We start from the raw sequence: 21,276 nt of genomic DNA on the forward strand, positions 1-21,276 counted from the left end.
GACAGACTGATTGGATTTGTAAACGTTCACTTGAAGCTTAATAAAAGTTAATAAAAAAAAAAAAAAAAACAAGCCTCCAGGAATTGATGGGATATCAATTGAGATGTTTCAACAAACGTTTGCAGCACTGGAGGTGTTCACTTGCCTATGCCTAGAAATATGGAAGACAGCTTCCTGGCCAACTGACTGGAAGAGATCCATATTTATGCCTGTTCCCAAGAAAGGCGACCCAACGGAACGTGGAAATTATAGAACAATATCATGAATATCACACGCAAGCAAAATTTTGCTGAAGGTCATTCAAAAACGGCTGCAGCAGTATATTGACAGGGAACTGTCAGAAATTCAGGCCGGTTTCAGAAGAGGACGTGGAACCAGGGATATCATCGCTGATGTCAGATGGATCCTGGCTGAAAGCAGAGAATACCAGAAGGATGTTTACCTGTGTTTTATTGACTATACAAAGGCATTCGACTGTGTGGATCATAACAAATTATGGATAACTTTGCAAAGAATGGGAATTGCAGTACACTTAATTGTGCCCATGAGGAACCTTTACATAGATCAAGAGGCAGTTGTTCGGACAGAACAAGGGGATACTGATTAGTTTAAAATCAGGAAAGGTGTGTGTCAAGGTTGTATCCTTTCACCACACCTATTCAATCTGTATGCTGAGCAAATAATCCGAGAAGCTGGACTATATGAAGAAGAATGGGGCATCAAGATTGGAGGAAGACTCATTAACAACCTGCATTATGCAGATGACACAACGTTGCTTGCTGAAATGAAAAGGACTTGAAGCACTTATTAATGAAGATCAAAGACCACAGACTTCAGTATGGATTGCACCTCAACATAAAGAAAACAAATGTCCTCACAACTGGACCAGTGAGCAACATAATGATAAACAGAGAAAAGACTGAAGTTGTCAAGGTTTATATTTTACTTGGATCCACAGTCAACAGCCACAGTCGCAACAGTCAAGAAGTCAAAAGACGCGTTGCATTGGGTAAATCTGCTGCAGAGGACCTCTTTAAAGTGTTGAAGATCAAAGATGTCACCTTGAAGACTACGGTGCACCTGACCCAAGCCATGGTATTTTCAATCTCATCATATGCATGTGAGAGCTGGACAATGAATAAGGAAGACCAAAGAAGAATGAACGCCTTTGAATTGTGGTGTTGGCGAAGAATTTCGAATATACCGTGGAGTGCCAAAAGAACGAACAAAATCTGTCTTGGAAGAAGCACAACCAGAATGCTCCTGAGAAGCAAGGATGGCGAGACTGCGTCTTACATACTTTGGACATGTCAGGAAGGATCGGTCTCTGGAGAAGGACATCATGCTTGGTAAAGTAGAGAGTCAGTGGAAAAGAGGAAGACCCTTAACTAGGTGGGTTGACACAGTGGCTGCAGCAATGGGCTCAAGCATAACAACGATTGTAAGGATGGTGCAGGAGCGGGCAGTGTTTTGTTCTGTTGTGCATAGGATCGCTATGAGTCTGAACTGGCTCAATGGCACCTAACAACCACAACAACAACAATCTATACTCTGTCTCCTTGTTTTGGTTATTGTTTTTGTTGTAAAATTATATATAACATATCATTTTCCAGTTCATCCTTTTTTTCTTATGTACGGCTTATTGTACATTAGTCAAGCTGTGCAAACTTCACCCACATTTGGTGCCACCTTTTCCATCACCATAAACAAAAAATGACTATTACCTAGGGGATACTTTTCTAGTTACCCCCACTCCCACCCCTCATAACCACTAATGAACATTGTTGTGTGCCCTTGGTTAGCAGTGAGTGCTTAACATTGTACCACTAGAGCCCCTTCAGTGAACATTGTTGTTGTATGCCATCGAGTTGATTCTGACTCATAGTAACTCTATTTATTAGTCTCTCTCTCTCTCTCACACTCTCTCTCTCACTCTCTCTCTCTCTCTATATATATATTCTTTTACCGAAAACCCTGGTGGCTTAGTGGTTAAGTACTATGGCTGCTAACCAAAGGATCGGCAGTTCAAATATGCCAGGCGCTCCTTGGAAATTCTGATGAGTCAGAATCGACTCACTGGCACTGGATTTGGTTTTCTGGTTTTTATATATTTACCTATTCTTGTTATTTCATAAAAATGAGAACATAAAATATTCGTGCTTTTGAATTGACTTATTTTGCTCAACGTCATGCCCTCCAGTTTCATCCACATTGTGGGATGTTTTGGGAACTCATTTTTCTTTATCTGTGAATAGTATTCCATCGTATGTATGTAACACATTTTGCTTGCTATTCATCCATTGATGGGCATTTAGGGTGTTTCCATCTTTTTGCTGTTGTCCATAGTGCTGCAATGAACATAGGTGTGCATATGTCTGTTCGTGTCACTTGTATTAGACCTCTAGGAGTGGAGTTGCTGGATCATATGATAGATCTATTTTTAGTTTTTTAGGAACCACCAGATTATTTTCCACAACCACTGTACCATTTTGCCTTCCCACCAGCAATAGATGAGGGTTTCAGTTTCATCACATCCTTGCCAGTGTTTGTTATTTTCCTTTTTTGTTGTTGTTGTTGTTTATCTTAGCAATCCTAGTGGGAGTGAAATGGTATCTCATTGTGATTTTGATTTGCATTTCTCTGATGGCTTGTGACCTTGAGCATCTTTTCATGTGTTTGTTGGCCATTCGAATACCTTCTGTAGTGAAGTGTCAGTTCATGACTTCTGCCCATTTTTTTGTATTATTTGTCTTTTTGTTAAGTTTTAGAAGTTTTACATATATTTTAGATATTAGATCCTTATGGGTTATATTGTTCCTGGAGGTGTTTTACCCAGTCTATAGGTTGTCCTTTTACTCTTTTGATAAAGTCTTTTGATGAACGTAAGTATTTAACTTTTATGAGGTCCCAGTTACCTATTTTGTTTTCTGCTGCATGTGCATTCCTTGTGTTTGATAATCTATCATTGCAAAAATTTAGGTCCATAGCTTTGCTTCTGTGTTTTTTTCCAAGAACTTTATGGTTTTAGATTTAACGTTTAGGTCCTTGATCCATTTTTAATTAGTTTTTGTACATGACATTAGGTATGGATATCGCTTCATTTTTCTGCATGTGAAATCCGGTTTCCCCAGGACCATTTGTTAATAAGACTGTAGCTTCCTCATTGAAAAGATTGGCTTCTTTGTCAAAAATCAATTGACCATAGATGTTTGGATTTATTTCTGGGTTTTCAATTCAATTCCATTGGTCTGTGTGTCGATGATTAAACCGGTACTAGGGTGTTCTGATTATTGTAGCTGTTTAATATGTTTTGAAGTCGGGGCTATCTGAATGAAAAAAAATTCCATAGCAGATTCTTAGACCCTGGGCAATATATTCGAAGACTGATTTCTCCCCATTCACTCTCCCACCTTTGTTTGAAAATTTCTGCATTTAAAATTTTTTTATTTCTTTTTTTTGGTAATCAGTATTGGGCAGTACAAAGAGTCCTGATTCCAGGAATTTTGAAGGCCTAGGTGACTTTGGGCAAGCCACTTAATGTTTGTAAGATTTTTTTTCTCAACTTAAAATAAGAGTAATATTACCTGTCCTGCTTACTTCATTGGTAAGGATCTCATGAGCTGTGGAAACCACTATGGGTTGTAAAGTGTTTTTGGCAAATGTAAGGGATCATTACTATTATTAAATATAATATACCATATTTTGTGATATCTGTTGGCAATCAAAGCAGGTTTATCTCTGAAAATTGCCATAATTTCTGTAATTAATACAGTATGAATAATAAGGAATGTATACTTATGATTACTCTCCAGTGGTAAAAATGATACATTGTTTAATTACAGTCTCTTAGTAGATAAGCTATAATATTACAGCAAATTTTGGGTGCGTAGTTAGACATTTTAATACAAATTAAGATTCCGAAAATACCATCAGGAAGAATAGCAAGCATACTCAAGGTTAATGTGAATTTTGAAGGGATTCATAGTTTTAGTTAAAACTGTAGTTGTTTCTTTCTAGCAGTAGATGCCAGTAGAGTTCTTTTTTTTTTTTTTTCAATAAATAAAATTCAAACTGCCTAAGGACTTCCACAGCAACAGCTTCCTGGTCACATTACCATATATAGAAACATTACTCTAAGGACTAAATATTCTACTTTCTATAAGGACTTTTTAACAAATGGAAACAGCCTTTTTGAAAAAGATGTACAGATTTCAGATGTAGTTTAGAGATACTCATCTAATGCTTTTTTTTTTTTTCTATTGCAATTACTTTTGTTGTAAAATTTATATGTTATTTTAAATAATCTTAGTACTAGTTAGGAATCTGGAATTTCTTATACTTAACTCAAGCAATTTTGAATATAAGCCTGACTAGACATTTTGTGTTAAAAATGAATAAGACGGTGCTGAAATACTAGGATTAGTTTGTGCATTTGGCAAGGGAATAACATGAGCGTAATATTTTGGAGAGATTAATACGGCAGAGGGATGAATGATTGAAGGGGGTGACTGTAAGCTTAGAAATCCACAATTTGCCCTAGTAAAAATAAATGAAAATGGAACTCAGAATGAATACAAAGTAGTAACTCATTGAATATTGAGTAAAAGGAGAAGTTTGATGATACTACTTTTATTACTGTAGTCTTTATATATGAGAAATTTATTGCTTTCTGGATTATTTACAAATAAAATCCTATCATAAATAAAATTAAAGCATTTTCAATGCTTGATTACTTAGACCATGTTTTAAGTTGTTGAAAATGAACTTATACTTCATTCAGTATATATTTTATTGAACATCTAAATATATTTATTGAGTACTTAATGCATGCATTGCTTTTATGAATTCAAGTAACTCAAAATTTAGGAAGGCATAAATTCATAAATAGCAAATTTTAACATAAATGACAAGATCAGTGGAAAGAGCGGAGAGAGTGATTTATTTTCTCTTGGAAGCATATGGAAGACTTCACTGAAGAGGTGATATTTGCGGTGAGCCTTGAGGATGAATAGAATTTCCGTCAGGAGAAATTCCTGAATTCAAAAGAATTCAGCAATTTTATCTGCTTCTGCCCACACGGAGTCAGCCTGTGCTCTGTAGATGTTTATTAAAGTCTACAGACACTTATTCAGTATCTGTTTTGTGTAAGACACTGTCAGACACGAATAAGCAAATTATGTATTACTGTTCCGAAACGCTGGTGGCCTAGTGGTTAAGTGCTTGACTGCAAACAAAAAAGTCAGCAGTTCAAATCCACCAGGCACTTCTCCGAAACACTGTAGGGCAGTTCTACTGTGTCCTATAGGGTCATTATGAGCCTGGATTGACTGGATAGCAATGGGCTTGGTTTTGGTATACACATACATAATATTCATATAGAGCTACAAATTTAAAAAGTTTAGTCTTACAGATATTGCTGCCTATTTTTTAGAGTGATACTAATTTTACCTAAAAAAGTGTACACAAATGAGCTGTTGCTTTGCAAAGTCACTAGTGATTGCTTCCTTTGTGCGTGTGCGTGCGTGTGGGGAGGGTTGTAATTGGATTACATTATTTTTCCTATTCTATTTGTTATTATTGTCCCTATTTATTGTATTTCTCAAAACAGTTGGCAGGAAATCTGGACTAAGATAGTTTCTAGATTTTTTAAAGATATTTTTCTTTCTTTCTCTCTTTTCTGTAGTCCTTATTACAGCTTCCAAAGACAAAAGCACATACATTTCTCATCCTTTAATTTGTTAGTCTCAGAAGACAGGTGCTCAAAATCATTGTTAAATGCCACAGGTACGTGCCTTTTGTTTTCCTACAAGGGGACAATGGCAAATTTTATTTACTTTTAATAGGAGGAGATGTCTCTAAATGAGACCACTAAATGAGGGATCAGGTAAGCAGCAGTCCTCAGTGTTAAGTTTTTAAAATAAATAGGTCTCAGGCCACTCTCAGTCAGCCAGAAGGAACTGTTTTCTCCTGCTTGAAATCTCTTGCTATGACTGATTTTAAATCTTAAATATTTTCTTTTTCCAAATTTTACAATGTTTTTAAAATATAAAAACTCGTCAGCAGATTATAAATTTGATGAACAATACTGACATCCTCACTTTCTGTAGTTCCTGTATACATTACGCTTAAGTGAATGAGTTAGCAACATTCAGTTCTTTTTTTTTAAGTGCTAGTTCAGGTTTTTCCTTAGTTACGACATATATGTCATAAATTTGTTTTGTGAGAGTTTTATCATATCCATTCCATACCAGTTTTGTTGTAAAGTTAACTGTTGACAAGGATGCCTGAAATCTGTATGTTAGCTGATTTCCTGGAAAAAATAAAACCTTTCTTTTGAACATGGTATATTTGAAATGTGGCTTGGGCCTCTGTTGTTAGCATAGGGTTGTAATATATGTTTAACTATTTTTCTTTTTTTCAGCCTACTGTGTATATATATATATTTTACTGTATATATAAGTCCTTATACTTACTGCTCTCATTAACATGGGTTAACATTAAAACACTGTTAATTTAAAGCATTGTTTTGTTTTATACATTTAGGCAGATATTGCAGGGTTTTTTTTTTTAAATCACCATCTCTAGTTAGATATAAAGACTTGTGCTAAGAAAAGCTTAGAAATGTGCTGTTTTATATTAACAGGAAACACAACAGCAGTAGTAATTTGAATACCCTGCAAACAGGAAGTTTGACACATGCATAGCTTTCAGCTTCAGTGTAAGAAGTTGTTGAGCTCCTTCTGGAAATATTTTTAGTTGCTTTAAGTAAAGCGTAAATGCACGTGAATGGCAGCTTATAGAGAACTACCTTGTAACCAGCATACAGGTACAACTACTGCTCTTCAGAAATTGGAAGGTTTTGCTAGCCGATTATTTCATAGACACTCTAAAGGTGCTGCACATGATCAGAAAACAGCTTTGGAAAATGACAGCCTTCATTTCTCTGAACATACTGCCTTATGGGACAGATCAAGTAAGTTTTGTTTTATTTTTAAGTGATACATTCTAATTAGCAGCTAAAACAGTAATTGGAGATTTAAAATCAACCATATAAAGACCATGTTTAGTTTGTCTTTTAATAGTTTCATAGGACATTCTGCAAGATAAAGTTGAAGGAATAAGTTTCAACTTTACTGTAAGTTTAGCTGAATCATGTAGTTATATGACTAAGTTGATTATCAGTTGAAAAATTTTCTTCAAAATTCTGACATCATTTCTAGAGTACATTACCGTTTTTGGTTTTAGTTTTATTTTTGGTCTTGTGTAAAATGAAATGCTTAAATTTTAGAAACGATAGTTTACTTTTTAAAAGTATCTCTGATTCATAAGCCTTAAACTTCAAAAGAGACAAGAAGACTCTTGAATTTTTAAATTTCTATTGTGCTTGATATCTTTTATTTTTAAATGCTCACATGAAAGTTATTTCAGTTTAACAAGCAGGGTTTTCTAAAGTAAAAGCGTAGTATGATTATTCTATGTGAAATCTCACATAACATTATGAATATCTAAAGCTTCCATCATGGTATTTTATGTAATTTATACTTACGGCTAAAGGGAAAAAATGAGTTGTTTACACATGCATCACATTTTTCTAGGCATGTTAAAAATGTTTGGAATTACTGCACTGCTGACACAATGATATGAAACCATTTTTGGTGACATACATGTTAAAAGATAAATTTCACATATAACAATACCAGTGCCTCCATTCTGCATTTCACCTTGTACCCTCCCCAAGGTATTTTTGTCACTCTGACTAAAGGAACAATAGAATCACCCTTGGTACTCTTGCCCTTTTTATTGTGTTTGTTTGGTCATCAAATAGCACTAGGTTTTGCCTCTTTCATTTATATATTCCTCAGCAGTTAAGGAAGATAACTCACTTAAAAAAAAAAAAAAAAGAAAGAAAAACAGTTTCAAAATTTGCTTCTTGGTTTATATAACACATTCATAGTGCTGTGAAAGCTATCCAAATTATTTTTTACTACATTGGGGTTTTTTTTTTTTTTCCTTACCTTCTTCAAACTGTCTAAGTGAGAAAATGAATAAGAACATATATTTGCACAAAAATTGTTTTCACTCCAAACAGTCTGGTCGTTATTTATAGTTAGTTCTTACTATATACCAAATTGACAAATGAAGAATTTCAATATTTCCAAGTTTATGAACTATTAAATATTGAGTTAACAGTACATTATCAAAATTTATCATGTAACACAAGTTTGTTGTTCACTCTGTTTCCCCTATTCTGTTAAACTGCCGTCCCTAAGCCCTTTTGGAAATCATTTTTATGCATTTCAAAGATCTTTTAATCTAAAGTTAAATGAGAGATGAGGATAGTATTGAGTTAATTTGTTTTACTAATACTGTTCCTCCATGATAGGCATTTAATAAGTGTATCTTAAAAGAGACTGTCTTGGGGTTTTAATAATTAATAGTTATGTTTGAACGACACTCTCACCATTTTTTAAATGTGTGAGGCCTGTGATGTTTTCTGAATACACATTTTAAAGTCTAGCAATGGAAGATGGTATCATGAATCATGATTTCTTTTGGAAAAAACATACATATTGATAAAACGCTGTTAACATTTTTTTCTTACTCTAAAGTCACAAAGTAACATAAATAGGATCATTGCGCCCAAGTAAAATCGGGGGCGAACCTTGTAACCCTGCAAATAATAAGCATAAACCAAAAAAAAAAAAAAAAATCCATTGTCCCAAGTCGATTCCTACGCGTAATAATAGACACAGTGTAGGAAATACTTCGAGTAACTCAGTGTTCATTAACCAAGTATTCTTCCACTTTCTGCCTCCTCTCATATCCCAAAAGATCATTAATACCCATTGCCGTCAAGTCGATTCCAACTCATAGCAACCCTATAGGACAGAGTAGAACTGCTGCATAGTTTCCAAGGAGCACCTAGTGCATCCAAAGTGCCAGCCTTTTAGTTAGCAGCCATAGCACTTAACCACTACGCCACCAGGGTTTCCAAAGATCTTATTAGACACAGTAATTTTATATATGTAAGGAATGAGCACAGTATGCATGGAGCGCTAGTTTCCTATTATGGACTGTGTTGATAGAGAAGAAAACACTGATAGAGTAGAAACAGAAGAATCCTATTATTTCACAATTCTAAGGTTTATTTTTGTGGTTCAGAACACAAATTTTTCTAAGATTTATTTTTATGGTCAGAACACAAATTTTTATTCATTTTTACAGTCAGATGTGGAAAGAGTTTTGACTGTATGAAGTTTGCATACAAACCACATTTTTCAAAGGTACTTAAAGCAATTTACTGGCATGACTTGTTTGACAAGAAGAAGGAATGTAATATCTCCTGATGATAAACACTCTGAATATGTTTGTTCTAAAAGTGCTATTTTAAGAAATCCACTAAGCACAGAAGCTGCATGTAAACCTTTTTTAAAAAAATTAGTTTTATGAACTATTGAGTAAGGATTTATTACCATTTTAGGCAGATGTGAAACAGTAACAAGCATTAGTCCAAGGTTCTTTCTTTTTCAAGGAAAATGTAGATAGGAAGAGATACAGAAAAAAGGCCAAACACATAGTGGTTTTTAGCTGCCTTTAATGTGTTTCATCATTTACTACTAAATTAAGTAACAGGAATTCTTGTTTCATAACAGATATTAAACAGCTGATTCCACGTGCAGGTACATATATCAAGTTCAAAGGAAAGCCATGGAGGAATTCTGCTTTTTGATCTGACTTGGAATGAATGGGAATATTGACATTCATTAGGTTCTCTTTCTAGTGAATTTTTTATAGTTAGGTTTTAAATCTTCCCTTGATCATAAATGGTGTATCGAGTTCTACAGTGCTGAGCTTGACTGAAGTTTTGCACATTTTAGGTTGTTGATTTTATGTAGTAATGAATATCCAACTATAACATTTTAAGGACTAAATAGGTCAATACCATTAAACACTTTACCTATCCTTCTTTCTATGATTTGACAGGCTATTTTTCTGGCAGATACAAATCTATATTAGTGAATTTTAGATTTAAATACTGTTTTGTACAAATGGGAAACGCTGGTTGCGTAGTGATTAAGTGCTATGGCTGCTAACCAAAAGGTTGGCAGTTCAGATCCACCAGGCGCTCCTTGGAAACTCTATGGGGCAATTCTACTGTGTCCTATAGGGTTGCTATGAGTCGGAATCAACTTGACAGCGGTGGGTTTGGTTTTTGGTTTGGTTGTACAAATGAGCAATTTTGTATGTAGATTTCTTCAGGTAGAATAGGGTAGCTAAAGTGATTATAATCTTGTCAATTTGACTGTTCCAAAGCTTATACAATCTTTAAGACAATGTGCTTCCAAGCCTTTTCTTAGCTCGCTGAATGTGTCAGTTTTACTAATAAGCTAGTAAGACCTTCTACATTGTATTTACCTACCTACTTTTTCCATCTGCAACTGTTCCATAGGTTTCTTGGTAGTGATTACTTTTTACTCCCTTGGGGAAACTTTTTTGAATATTTACTATATGATAGTTTGTAAACAAGACTCTAGGAAAATAAGATCTGGTTCTTACCCTCAAAAACAAGAGTAGGAAGAGCAAATGTACAAACAGCATAATATTCAAGGCATAATGAAATACATCTATTTCTCACTTATCGGTATGGTTAAGTTCCAAAGACCAGGTTGTTATGAGAAAATAAGCATTATGCAAAAATGGAGGATGAATGACCACATCAGATCAGAAAAATGGAGGATGACTACATCATTACATACATTCCAAATTACATTATTATATAACTGCCAAACCACTGAGAATCATGGCCCAGCCAAGTTGACACATAACCTTAACCATCACAGCCAGTATATTCTTGCCTTGCATCTCGACATTCATTATTGCCAGACGTACATCATTAATGCACAAAAGAGTCAGATTTTTTACTATTGTCGTGAATGTGAAATGTCAGATGACGAGATAGTCACTAAGTGAAGAGTGGGTGCAGCTTACTTGGGGAGCTTGGTGTAGGGAAAAATTAACACTAAAGAGAAGATGGGGGCTATCAAGAATATCGAAGAAAAAACAGAATTTTGAGACTCAAAGAAAGAGGAAGAAATTATTTTATTATAAGAAAATAGCATGAACAACCATAAGAAAATTTAGTATTTACTTAAAAGATATAGTAAAATAGTGTTTGGAACAGTAATTTGTGGATCTGATCTTGAAAGCTTTCTGTCTTTCAGAATTTCAGACTACATTCTAATAAACGGGCAACCAGTGCAGTTTTTTTAAAAGAGAATTATATAATGCAACCTTTGTTTAGAGAGCCTAAAGAAACTTAATTTTAACTAGCATAGTGCGGGAGAAATTAACTTGTTCTAGTACAGGGAAATGTGTTTAGCTACTATCATTTTTGTTTTATTTGCACTGGGCAGTTAATTAGAACTAATGCACTTAGATACTGCAGTGAACTTGGCATGGCAACAGTCAGATAATGGATTCTTTTTGTAATAACAATGCTTGTTTGAGGTGTTTCTTCTGCTTGGAATTTTCTTTCCCTACTTCTAGTAGTGGTGAGATTTGCTCATACTTTAAGGCTTCAGTAAAATATCATCTCTGTGCAAAAAATTACCAAAGCGTTTTATTCCTGTATCCCTCATCCTTAGAATTTGTGATTTCCTTCTTTGTATTCTTACACATCATCTTATGTTCACTTTATTATGGTTTATATTATAGTGTTAACATTATACTACTTATCCTTAAGCTAACTGTATTCTTTATATGATTTTGAACTCCTCAAAGGTATAGAACTTGTCTGGTTTATTTTGGTATTGCCAGCATGGTTGTCAATAAATGTTGATTTGTTAGATTAACATTAAATATCACTACAGGCTTACATGGACCATCTTACTCTAATTTATTCTATTGTGATCTTTGAGATTTATTTTAAAGACTTATGGCCATCAACCAAAAACAGTAAAATACTGACCTGACCCTAGTAAATACCACACTCCAGAGGCAATGAACTTTTCGGTGTTAGCTGTGTTTCTTTTATCATGCTTTCAGACTTTGAGAAATTGGCAAACTTTTTAGAAAAACTAATCAGGGTATTCAGTCATTTGAAATTAGAAAATGTTTTCGTTAGCTATTTAGAAATGCCAAGTACTATATCAAGGGTACTAACATAGTGAGAAGTTTGTACTTGGTTGTACTGGAGTTAGAGGAGAAGGCTGATTAAATGCATGTACTCTGGGTAGCGCCTTGCTAATGAAAGTGTGATCCAGCAACGTTAGCATCACCTGAGAGCTTGTTAGAAAGACAGAATCTCAGTCTGCACCCACATCTACTGAGTCAGGATCTGCATTTTAACAAGATTCCCCAGGTGATTTATGTGCATCAGGGTTTGAGACATTTTTTTTCCCTAAGAACATTTTAATCTGGTTAACAAATAATATATCTTCGTTGGAGAAAATATGAAAACCCTAGGAAATAACAAAGTAAAAAGCAAAAATCACATACAATCCTACCAAAAGATAACCACTGTTGACATTTGCGTATACCATATGTCTGTGTGTATGTATGTATGTATGTATACACACAAATTTCCACCCTCCCCTTAAATTTAAATCTTGCAGTACACACTTGCATAACATTTTTCCTTATCATAAAGAGTTGTTCTACAATATCTTTTTAGATGGCTGTTTTATATTCCATTAAGGAGGCTTGGTAGCACAGTGGTTAAAGTGCTCTGCTGCTAACTGAAAGGTCTGGCGGTTCAAACCCACCACCTGCTCTGTGAAAGAAAGATGGGCAGTATGCTTCTGTAAAGGTTTACAGCCTTGGAAGCCCTATGGGGCAGTTCTGCTCTGTCCTCTGAGGTCTCCATGGGTTGGAATTGACGCAATGGCAGTGGGTTTGGTTTTTTGGTTATTCAGTCACAAGAATGCACTGTAATTTATTAGCCAATCACTGGCTATCTAGGTTGTTTTATTTTTTTTACTATTTTATAAAAAAATGCTGTGATAACCATTTTTACAGTTAAATCATTGTACATACCCAAGATTATATTTTACAGGACACATTTAAAGAACTGTTAGGACCATTTTAAGGCTTTTGCATTAAATTAATTGTATCACAGATATACATGTAATATATCCTCTTGGAGTTAAATTTGTTTCACCCTTTAGGGAAGAGTATTTACCATATTATAGTGTTTCAGTTTTCTTCCTGGCATATCAAGCATGCTGTATTTTCTCCTTTATTAGTAGTGTTTACCAAAGATTTTTCCCACTTTTTAAAATTGGTCAGTTAATAGTAGCAAATGGTCTAAGAGACAGTCTTTTATTGCTGAATAGCTTATTATCCGTGGGTACTCCTTGGTAATCAGCATAGTATAATCTGACTGGGCTGCAGATTCAGTCATAAAGTGCATACTGTAATTCTAATAGTGCAATGTAGCAGTGACTCCTATCACCCAACTTCCAAATTCCCTGGTTGGGATATTGTCACATACCTTATCACATGAAACATTTACTATTTGTCAGACATTGTTCTAAGCACACCGAATATTTCAGTTTATGTAATTCTTTGGAAAACCCTGTAAGTATTATTATTATTATTCACACCTTATAGTTGAAGAGGCTGAAGCACATTGTTAAGTAACCTCCTTAAAAGGAGCCCTGGTGGTGCAATGGTTAAGTGCTTAAGTGCTAATCGAAAGTTTGGCGGTTTGAACCCACCCAGAGACTTGCTGGGAGAAAGACCTGCCTATCTGCTTCCATAAAGATTACAGCCCAGAAAACCCTATGGGGCAATCGACTCAATGGCACCTAACAACAACAACAGACCTCCTTAAAGTTACTTAATAAACGAAATTTGAACCCAGGTAGTCTGGCTCCAAAGCCCATGCTTTTAATCACTGTTCTATGAAATCTTTCTGTATGTGTGTGAAAAAAAACAAAACAGGTCTTCATCTCCTATAGTGTAGATTTGTGTCCAAGACTTCCTGGTGGATACAGAAAGAGACAGAGTGCATATTATGAGGATCCAGAAGACCGACAGGCTAGTCAAAGAGCTTTGAAAATAAGATGTCATCCAAAAAATGTAATAAATGGAAGCTGGAAAAATGTTTTCTTGCAAGTTCTGAAAAAATGGCTACTGGTTATGGTTATATAATAAGTATAGCTAATTTGGGAAGCAAATAAGGGTATATTTTTTAAATATTCAAATTATCATCACATACCATCTATGTAAATTAGCAGGATTTCTAAGTAGCTCATTTTTTGTGTCTTCTTCCAGGTCCCTTCAAGTATCATTAAACTTCTAGGGAGGTTACTCACTCCAAGGAGGCTAATCATCTCTCCAAAGGTTAGATGAAGAAAGAAATGCAGATTTTGATCAGCATATATATATTCTTAGCTGCCATTGATTTTGCCACTGCTACGTGGTTTCATGTAGTCTCTGGGTGGTGCAAACAGTTAAGTACTTGACTGCTAGCTGGCCAAACAGTTGAAAGTTTGAAACCCACCCAGAGGTACCTTGGAAGACAGGCCTGGCTAGCTGCTTCTGAAAGGTTACAGCCTTGAAAACTCTATGAAATGCTGTTCTACTCTGACACACATGGGGTTGCTGTGAATCAGAATCGATTCGCCATCAACTAACAACAACAGCAACAATTACATGGTTTAAAACTGATCCCGAAGAATTTTTTTTTTTATTATTTGACCTTTTTTAAAAAATTTTTAGTGATATAACCAACAAAACATACAGTAATTCATCAATTTCTACATGTACAATTCAGTGATATTCATTACATTCTTTAAGTTGTATAACCGTTCTTGCTGTCTTTTTCCAAATTATGCCACCACTATTTTTTTTTTTTTTTTTTATTAACATACATTGAGTGCACGCTAAGCAAAAGCTCCTTCTTTCTCCCTCCCTCCTATCCCTGGTAACAACTAATTACTTTTGGTTTCTATATATTTGATTATTTCATGTAAGTGATATCATACAATACTTGCCCTTTTGTGTCTGACTTATTTCACTCAGCATAATGGCCTCTAGGTTCATCCATGTTGTGGCATGCATCAGGACTCCATTCCTCTTTATGTCTGAGTAACAGTTTATTGTATATACATACCACATTTTTTTCCATCCATTCTACAGTTGATGGGCATTTCAGTTGTTTCCACCTTTTGGCTTTTGTGAATAGTGCTGCAGTGAACACTGTTATACATATGTCTGTTTGCATCACTGCTTTCAGATCTTTTGGGTATATACCTGAGAGTGGAATCGCTGGGCCATATGGTTCCACAATCAACATCCATGGAAGCAGCAGATAAGAAATCAAATGATACATTGTAATAGGCAAATTTGCTGCAAAAGATCTCTTCAAAGTGTTAAAAAAGCAAAGGTGTCACTTTGAGGACTAAGGTGTGCCTGACCCAAGCCATGGTGTTTTCATTTGCCTCATATGCATGTGAAAGCTGGGCAATAAAAAAGGAAGACCAAAGAAGAATTGACGCCTTTGAATTATGGTGTTGGCGAAGTATATTGAATATACCATGGAGTGCCAGAAGAATAAACAAATCTATCTTCGAAGAAGTACAGCCAGAATCCTCCGTAGAAGCGAGGATGGCAGGACTTAATCTCACATACTTTGGATATGTTATCAGGAGGGACCAGTTCCTGGAGAGGGACATCATGCTTGGTAGAGGGCCAATGAAAAAGAGGAGGACACCCAATGAGATGGATTGATTGACACAGTGGCTGCAACAGTTGGCTCAAGTATAAGGATCATTGTGAGGATGGCGCAGGATCAGGCAGTGTTTCATTCTATTGTACGTTGGATTGCAATGAGTTGGAACTGATTTGATGGCACCTAATGACAACATTGTAGTTCTAACAACAACATTGTAGTTCTGTATTCAGCTTTTTGAGGAACTGCCAAACTATTTTCCACAGTGGCTCTCCCAACTTACGTTCCCACCAGCAATGGATGAGGTTTCCTATTGCTCCACAACCTCACCAATACCTAATGTTTTCTATTTTTTTTAATCCTTGCTATTCTAATAGGAGTGAGATGGTATCTTATTGTGGTTTTGTTTTGTATCGCCCTATGAGGTCACCATGAGTTGGAATTGACTCCACAGCAACTAACAACAACAATAAATGCCAATGACATTGAGCATCTTTTCATGTGCTTGTTAGCCATTTGAATATCCTCTTTGGTGAAATCTCTGTTCAAGCATTTTGCCCATTTTTGATTGGGTTGTTAGTCTTTTTGTTGTTAACTTGTAGAAGTATTTTATAAATTTTGGGTATTAGACCCTTATCAGATATATGGTTCCCTAAAATTTTCTCCCACTCTGTAAGCTGTCTTTTCACTTTTTTGGTAAAGTCCTTTGATGCACAGAAGTATTTAATTTTTATGAGGTCCCATTTGTCTATTTTGTCTTTTGCTGCGCATGCTTTTGTTGTTATATCTCATAGCCCATCACGGAAGTCTGGGTTCCACAGCTTCATTCGTATGTTTTCTTCTAAGAATTTTATGGTTTGGGGTTTCTCATTTAGGTCCTTAATCCATTTTGAATTGGTTTTTGTGTACAATGTAAGGGTTGGATCCTGGTTCATTCTTCTGAATGTGGACATCTTCCTTCCCCGTTGGATATATTTAGCACCCTTGTGGAAAATCAATTGACCATGGATGTAGGGATTTATTTCTGGGATATCAATTCTTTTCCATTGGTCTATATGTCTATATCAGTACCCAGCTGTTTTAATTACTGTAGCTTTATAGCATGTTTTGAAGTCAGGAAGTGTGAGTCCTACTTTGTTCTTCTTCTTTAAGATTCCTTTAGCTATTTGGGTTCCCTTGTCCTTCCATATATATAAATCTGAGAATTGGCGTTTCCATTTCTGTGCAAAAGGCTGTTGGAATTTTGATGGAGATTGCATTGAATTTATAGATTTCTTTGGGTAGTATTGACATCTTAATTAAGCCTTCCAATCCACAAACATGGAATGTCTTTCCATTTATTTAGGTCTTCGATTTCTTTTAGTAATGTTTTATAGTTTTCTGTATACAGGTCTTCCACCTTCCTAGTTAAATTTATTCCTAGGTATTGTATTCTGTTAGATGCTATTGTAAATGCTAATGTTTCCTTGATTTCCCTCTCAGTTTTCTCATTGCTTATATGTAGAAACCCAACTGATATTTGTGTGTTAGCCTTGTACCTTGCCACTTTGATAAATTCTTTTTATTAGTTCTGATAGTTTTCTTTTAGATTCTTTGGGGTTTTCTATTTATAGAATCATGTCATCTGCGAAAAGGGTAGTTTTACTTCCTCATTCCCAATTTGGATACCTTTTTTTTTCCCCCCTAACATAACTGTTCTTGCTAGGACTTCCAGAATGATGTTGAATAGTAGTGGTGAGAGTTGGCATCTTTGTCTTGTTTTTGATCTTAATGGGAACACTCTCAATCATTCTGCATTGAGTAAGATGTTAGCTGGGGTTTTTCATAGTTGCCCTTTATTATATTGAGGAATTTCCTTTCTTGTTGAGGGTTTTTATCATGAAAGGAATTTAAATTTTGCCAAATGCCTTTTCTGTATTGATTGAGATGATCATGTGGTTCTTTTCCTTTGTTTTATTAATGTGGTGTATTACATTGATTTTCTAATGTTGAAACACCTGGGATGTCACTTGATCATGGCATATAATCCTTTTAAATAAGTTTTTGGGTTCTGTTTGCTAATATTTTGTTCAGTATTTTTACATATATATTCATTAGGGATATTGGTCTGTAGTTTTATTTTCATGAGGTATTTTTGTTTGGTTTTGGTATCAGTGTAATGCTTACCCATAAAATGAATGGTAGTATTCCCTCCTCTTCTATTTTTTTTGGAAGTACTTCTTTAAATGTTTGATAGAATTCCCCTGTGAAGCCATCTGGTCTAGGGCTTTTCTTTTTGGGAAATTTTTGGTTACTGATTCATTCTCTTTGTTACGAGTCTGTTGGGCTTCATTATTTCTTCTTGAATCAGTGTTGGGAGTTTATATATTTCAAGAAAACCATCCATTTCTTCTGAGTTATCTAATATGTTGGCATACAGCTGTTCATAGTATTCCTTTATAATCTTTTTTATTTCTCTTGTAATGTAGCATCAATTGTAATGCCCCCACTTTCATTTCTAATTTTAGATGTTTGTATCTTCTCTTTTTCTTTGTCAGTCTAGCTAGTGGTTTGTCAATTTTATTGATCTTTTCAAAGAACCAATTTCTGGTTTCATTGATTCTCTCTTGTTTTTCTCTTCTCTTTTTCATTTATTTCTGTTCTGATCTTTATTATTCCCTTTTTAATGGTAGCTTTGGGCTTGACTTGCTTTTGCTTTCCTAGTTCCTCAAGTTGTAGAATTAAGCTATTCATTTGGGATCTTTCTTCTTTTTTTAATGTAGGCATTTATTGCTGTGAATTTCCCTCAGAGCAATGCTTTTGCTGTATCCCATAGGTTTTGGTTGGTGCCATACAATTGGATATGCCCTTGCTCTTGATTGATATGATACCACTGATTTGTGCAGGGACCTCAGTGGTTCTTAATGGGAGGATGAGCTCACTCTTTCCAGTGTTATGCTCATTCAAGGGTTATACCACAGAATTTAGGTTCCTTATATATATATTTTTTTATATTATACTAATATGCTTAATCATCCTGGCTTCCATGCCAGGTTGGGTTAACCAGTCCCCATACTCTGCAAGAACAAGCCTTCCATTCTTGAGCATCTAATCCAGGGATAGTAAAGTGGTGGTCTGGAACCCAAATGCAACTCACAGATATGTTTCATTAGGCCACATGATATTTTTTAAAATCAAAATATTTCATATAGATATCTGCACTTTAGCTTACTTGAAAAATTAAAAGAACTGGTTTCACTGGCCTTTTATTCCATATCAGAATAAAGGGGCAGCACAGAATAACTGTCTTCTTTAATCAGGATTTATACTTTCTGATTTGCTTAGCCTTCGCTACTTAATTTTTTTTTTAACCTGTCTGACCTCTGGAGGAAGTTGAACTTGGCCTACAGAGCTTTGATCTAGACTATGATGTTAAGCCTAAAACACCAACCCAGCTTCTCCATTCCTCTTCAAGAAAGCCTCTTTAGCATGCCTTTCTGCTCAAGGATGACAGGTAGTACCAGTAAAAGTCAGGGAAGCAGTTCTGATAATTCTGAACTTCAGAATGGATAGGGTCTGGGTTTGATCCCTCCTTTCAGAATTCGTTTTAGTTTTTATGCAGATCTACTTATCTTCTTCCGTTTAATTAGCTCTGTCTACCCTGGTGGTGGTGTGGTTAAGAGTTCGGCTGTTAGCCAAAAGGTCGGCAGTTCAAATCCAACAGGCGCTCCTTAGACACTCTATGGGGCAGTTCTTCTCTGTTCTATAGTGTCGCTAGGAGCCGGAATCAACTTGACAACAATGGGTTTGCATGTTTTACTACAGGATGCAGTGTTTATGGTTCCCAAAAGGGTCTTGTTAGATCATTCACCCAAGGTAATGAATGCCTACTAGTCTTATATTTACGTAATTAAGTTGTCCTGTGAAGGACACCACAAAGATCTCTCTCTACTTAGGTAGAGAAGCACTTGCCAACTTTTTTTTAATTGAGTTATAAATTGTATACCATAAAGCTTATACATTATAAGTGTAAAACTCAATGATTATTAGTAAATTTATAGAGTTGGGCAACTGTCACCACAATTCAGTTTTAGAACATTTCCATCACCCTCAAAAGTCTCTGTATTCTTTTGCTGTCAATACCCACTTTCACCCTAGCCTCAGACAAAAACTGGTTAGTTCTCTATAGATTTTCTTTTCTGGGCATTTTACGTAAATGGAATGGTAGACTATAATCGTCTATGATTTCTGGCTTCTTTCACTTAGCAGAATGCTTTCAGAGTTCATCCATGTTGTAGAATGTATCAAGAGTTGGCTCCTTTTTATTGCAGAATTACACTATGCTGTATGAATATAAGGAAACTCTGGTGGCGTAGTGGTTAAGTGCTACGGCTGCTAACCAAAAGGTTGGCAGTTTGAATCCACCAGGCGCTCCTTGGAAACTCTATGGGGCAGTTCTACTCTGTACTATAGGGCCGCTATGAGACGGAATTGACTTGACGGCAATGGGTTTGGTTTTTTTGGTTTTATATGAATATAATACATTTTGTTTATCCATTCAGCAGCTGATGAACATTAGGTTGTTTCTGGTTTCTAACTATTTGGATAATGCTGCTGTGAACATTTGTATACAAGTCTGTATGGACTTAGGTTTTTGTTTATCTTGGGTAGCTATCTAGAAGTAGAATTGCTAGGTCATATGATAAGTTTATGTTTAACTTTTTAGAAAACTGCCAAACTTTTTCCCAAAGTAGCCGTACCACTTTACATTCTCACTAGCAATGTAAGAGGGTTCAGTTTCTCCACATCCTCATCACGACTTGGTATTATCGGTCTTTTTGATTATAGCCATTCTGGTAGGTGTGAAGTGCCATTTCCTTGTAGTTTTAGTTTGTATTGCCCTAAGGACTGAAAATGTTGAATATATTTTCATGTTCATGTAAGCCAGTTGTGTATCTTCTTTAGTGAAATGTGTATTCAAATCTTTTACCCATTTTCGAAATTGTCTTATTATCAAGTATTAAGAATTCTTTATTTATACTGAACACAAGTTATGAGTTACAAATATTTTCTCCCAGTTTGTGGTTTGTCTTATCATTTTCTTAAATGATATCTTGGAAAAGCAAGATTTTAAAATTATAGTGAAGTCCAGTTTATCTTTTTTTGTTTGTTCTTTATGGAATGCACTTTTGGTGTAAAATCTTAAGAAATTTTTGCCTCACCCAAGATAATGGAAGATTTTATTCCATGCCTTCTTCTAGAAATTCATTTTGAGTTAAGTTTTGTATATGGTGTGAGGTATAGATCATTTTTTTTTTCTCTCTTTTTCTTCCTTTTTTTCCATATGGATATCTGGTTGTTGTAGCACCATTTGTTGACAAGACTTTCTTTTCCCCATCAAATTGTCTTGCCCTTTTTAAAAAAAATTAATTGATAATAAATGTAAGAGTTTATTTCTGAATTTTTAATTCTGCTCTAGTGATCTACTTGTGTCTATTCTTATGCCAAAACCACATTATCTTGGTTACTGTAACCTTAAAGTAAGTTTCACAATCAAGTAGTGTAAGTCCTCCAACTTCGTTGGTCTTCTTTAAAATCGTTTTGACTATTCTGGGTTCTTT

At 35.2% G+C, this 21,276-nt stretch overlaps 1 protein-coding gene across 2 annotated transcripts in view; it reads left to right on the forward strand.

Annotated features, from left to right (window-relative positions):
- The window catches only part of PRKACB (protein kinase cAMP-activated catalytic subunit beta), a 138,418-nt gene that overhangs the window by 56,643 nt on the left and 60,499 nt on the right, over nucleotides 1–21,276 (forward strand). The window contains exon 1 of one of the 2 annotated variants that reach the window (XM_049879628.1): nucleotides 6,634–6,973. The exons of the other annotated variant lie outside the window; for it this stretch is intronic. Coding sequence (XP_049735585.1) covers nucleotides 6,787–6,973 — 187 coding nt within the window. The 5' untranslated portion in view covers nucleotides 6,634–6,786. Of the gene's footprint in view, nucleotides 1–6,633; nucleotides 6,974–21,276 lie in introns of those variants that run through there. 2 annotated transcript variants of the gene reach the window in all.

This window comes from Elephas maximus, chromosome 3, assembly GCF_024166365.1.
Source record: "Elephas maximus indicus isolate mEleMax1 chromosome 3, mEleMax1 primary haplotype, whole genome shotgun sequence".
NCBI lineage: Eukaryota > Metazoa > Chordata > Mammalia > Proboscidea > Elephantidae > Elephas > Elephas maximus.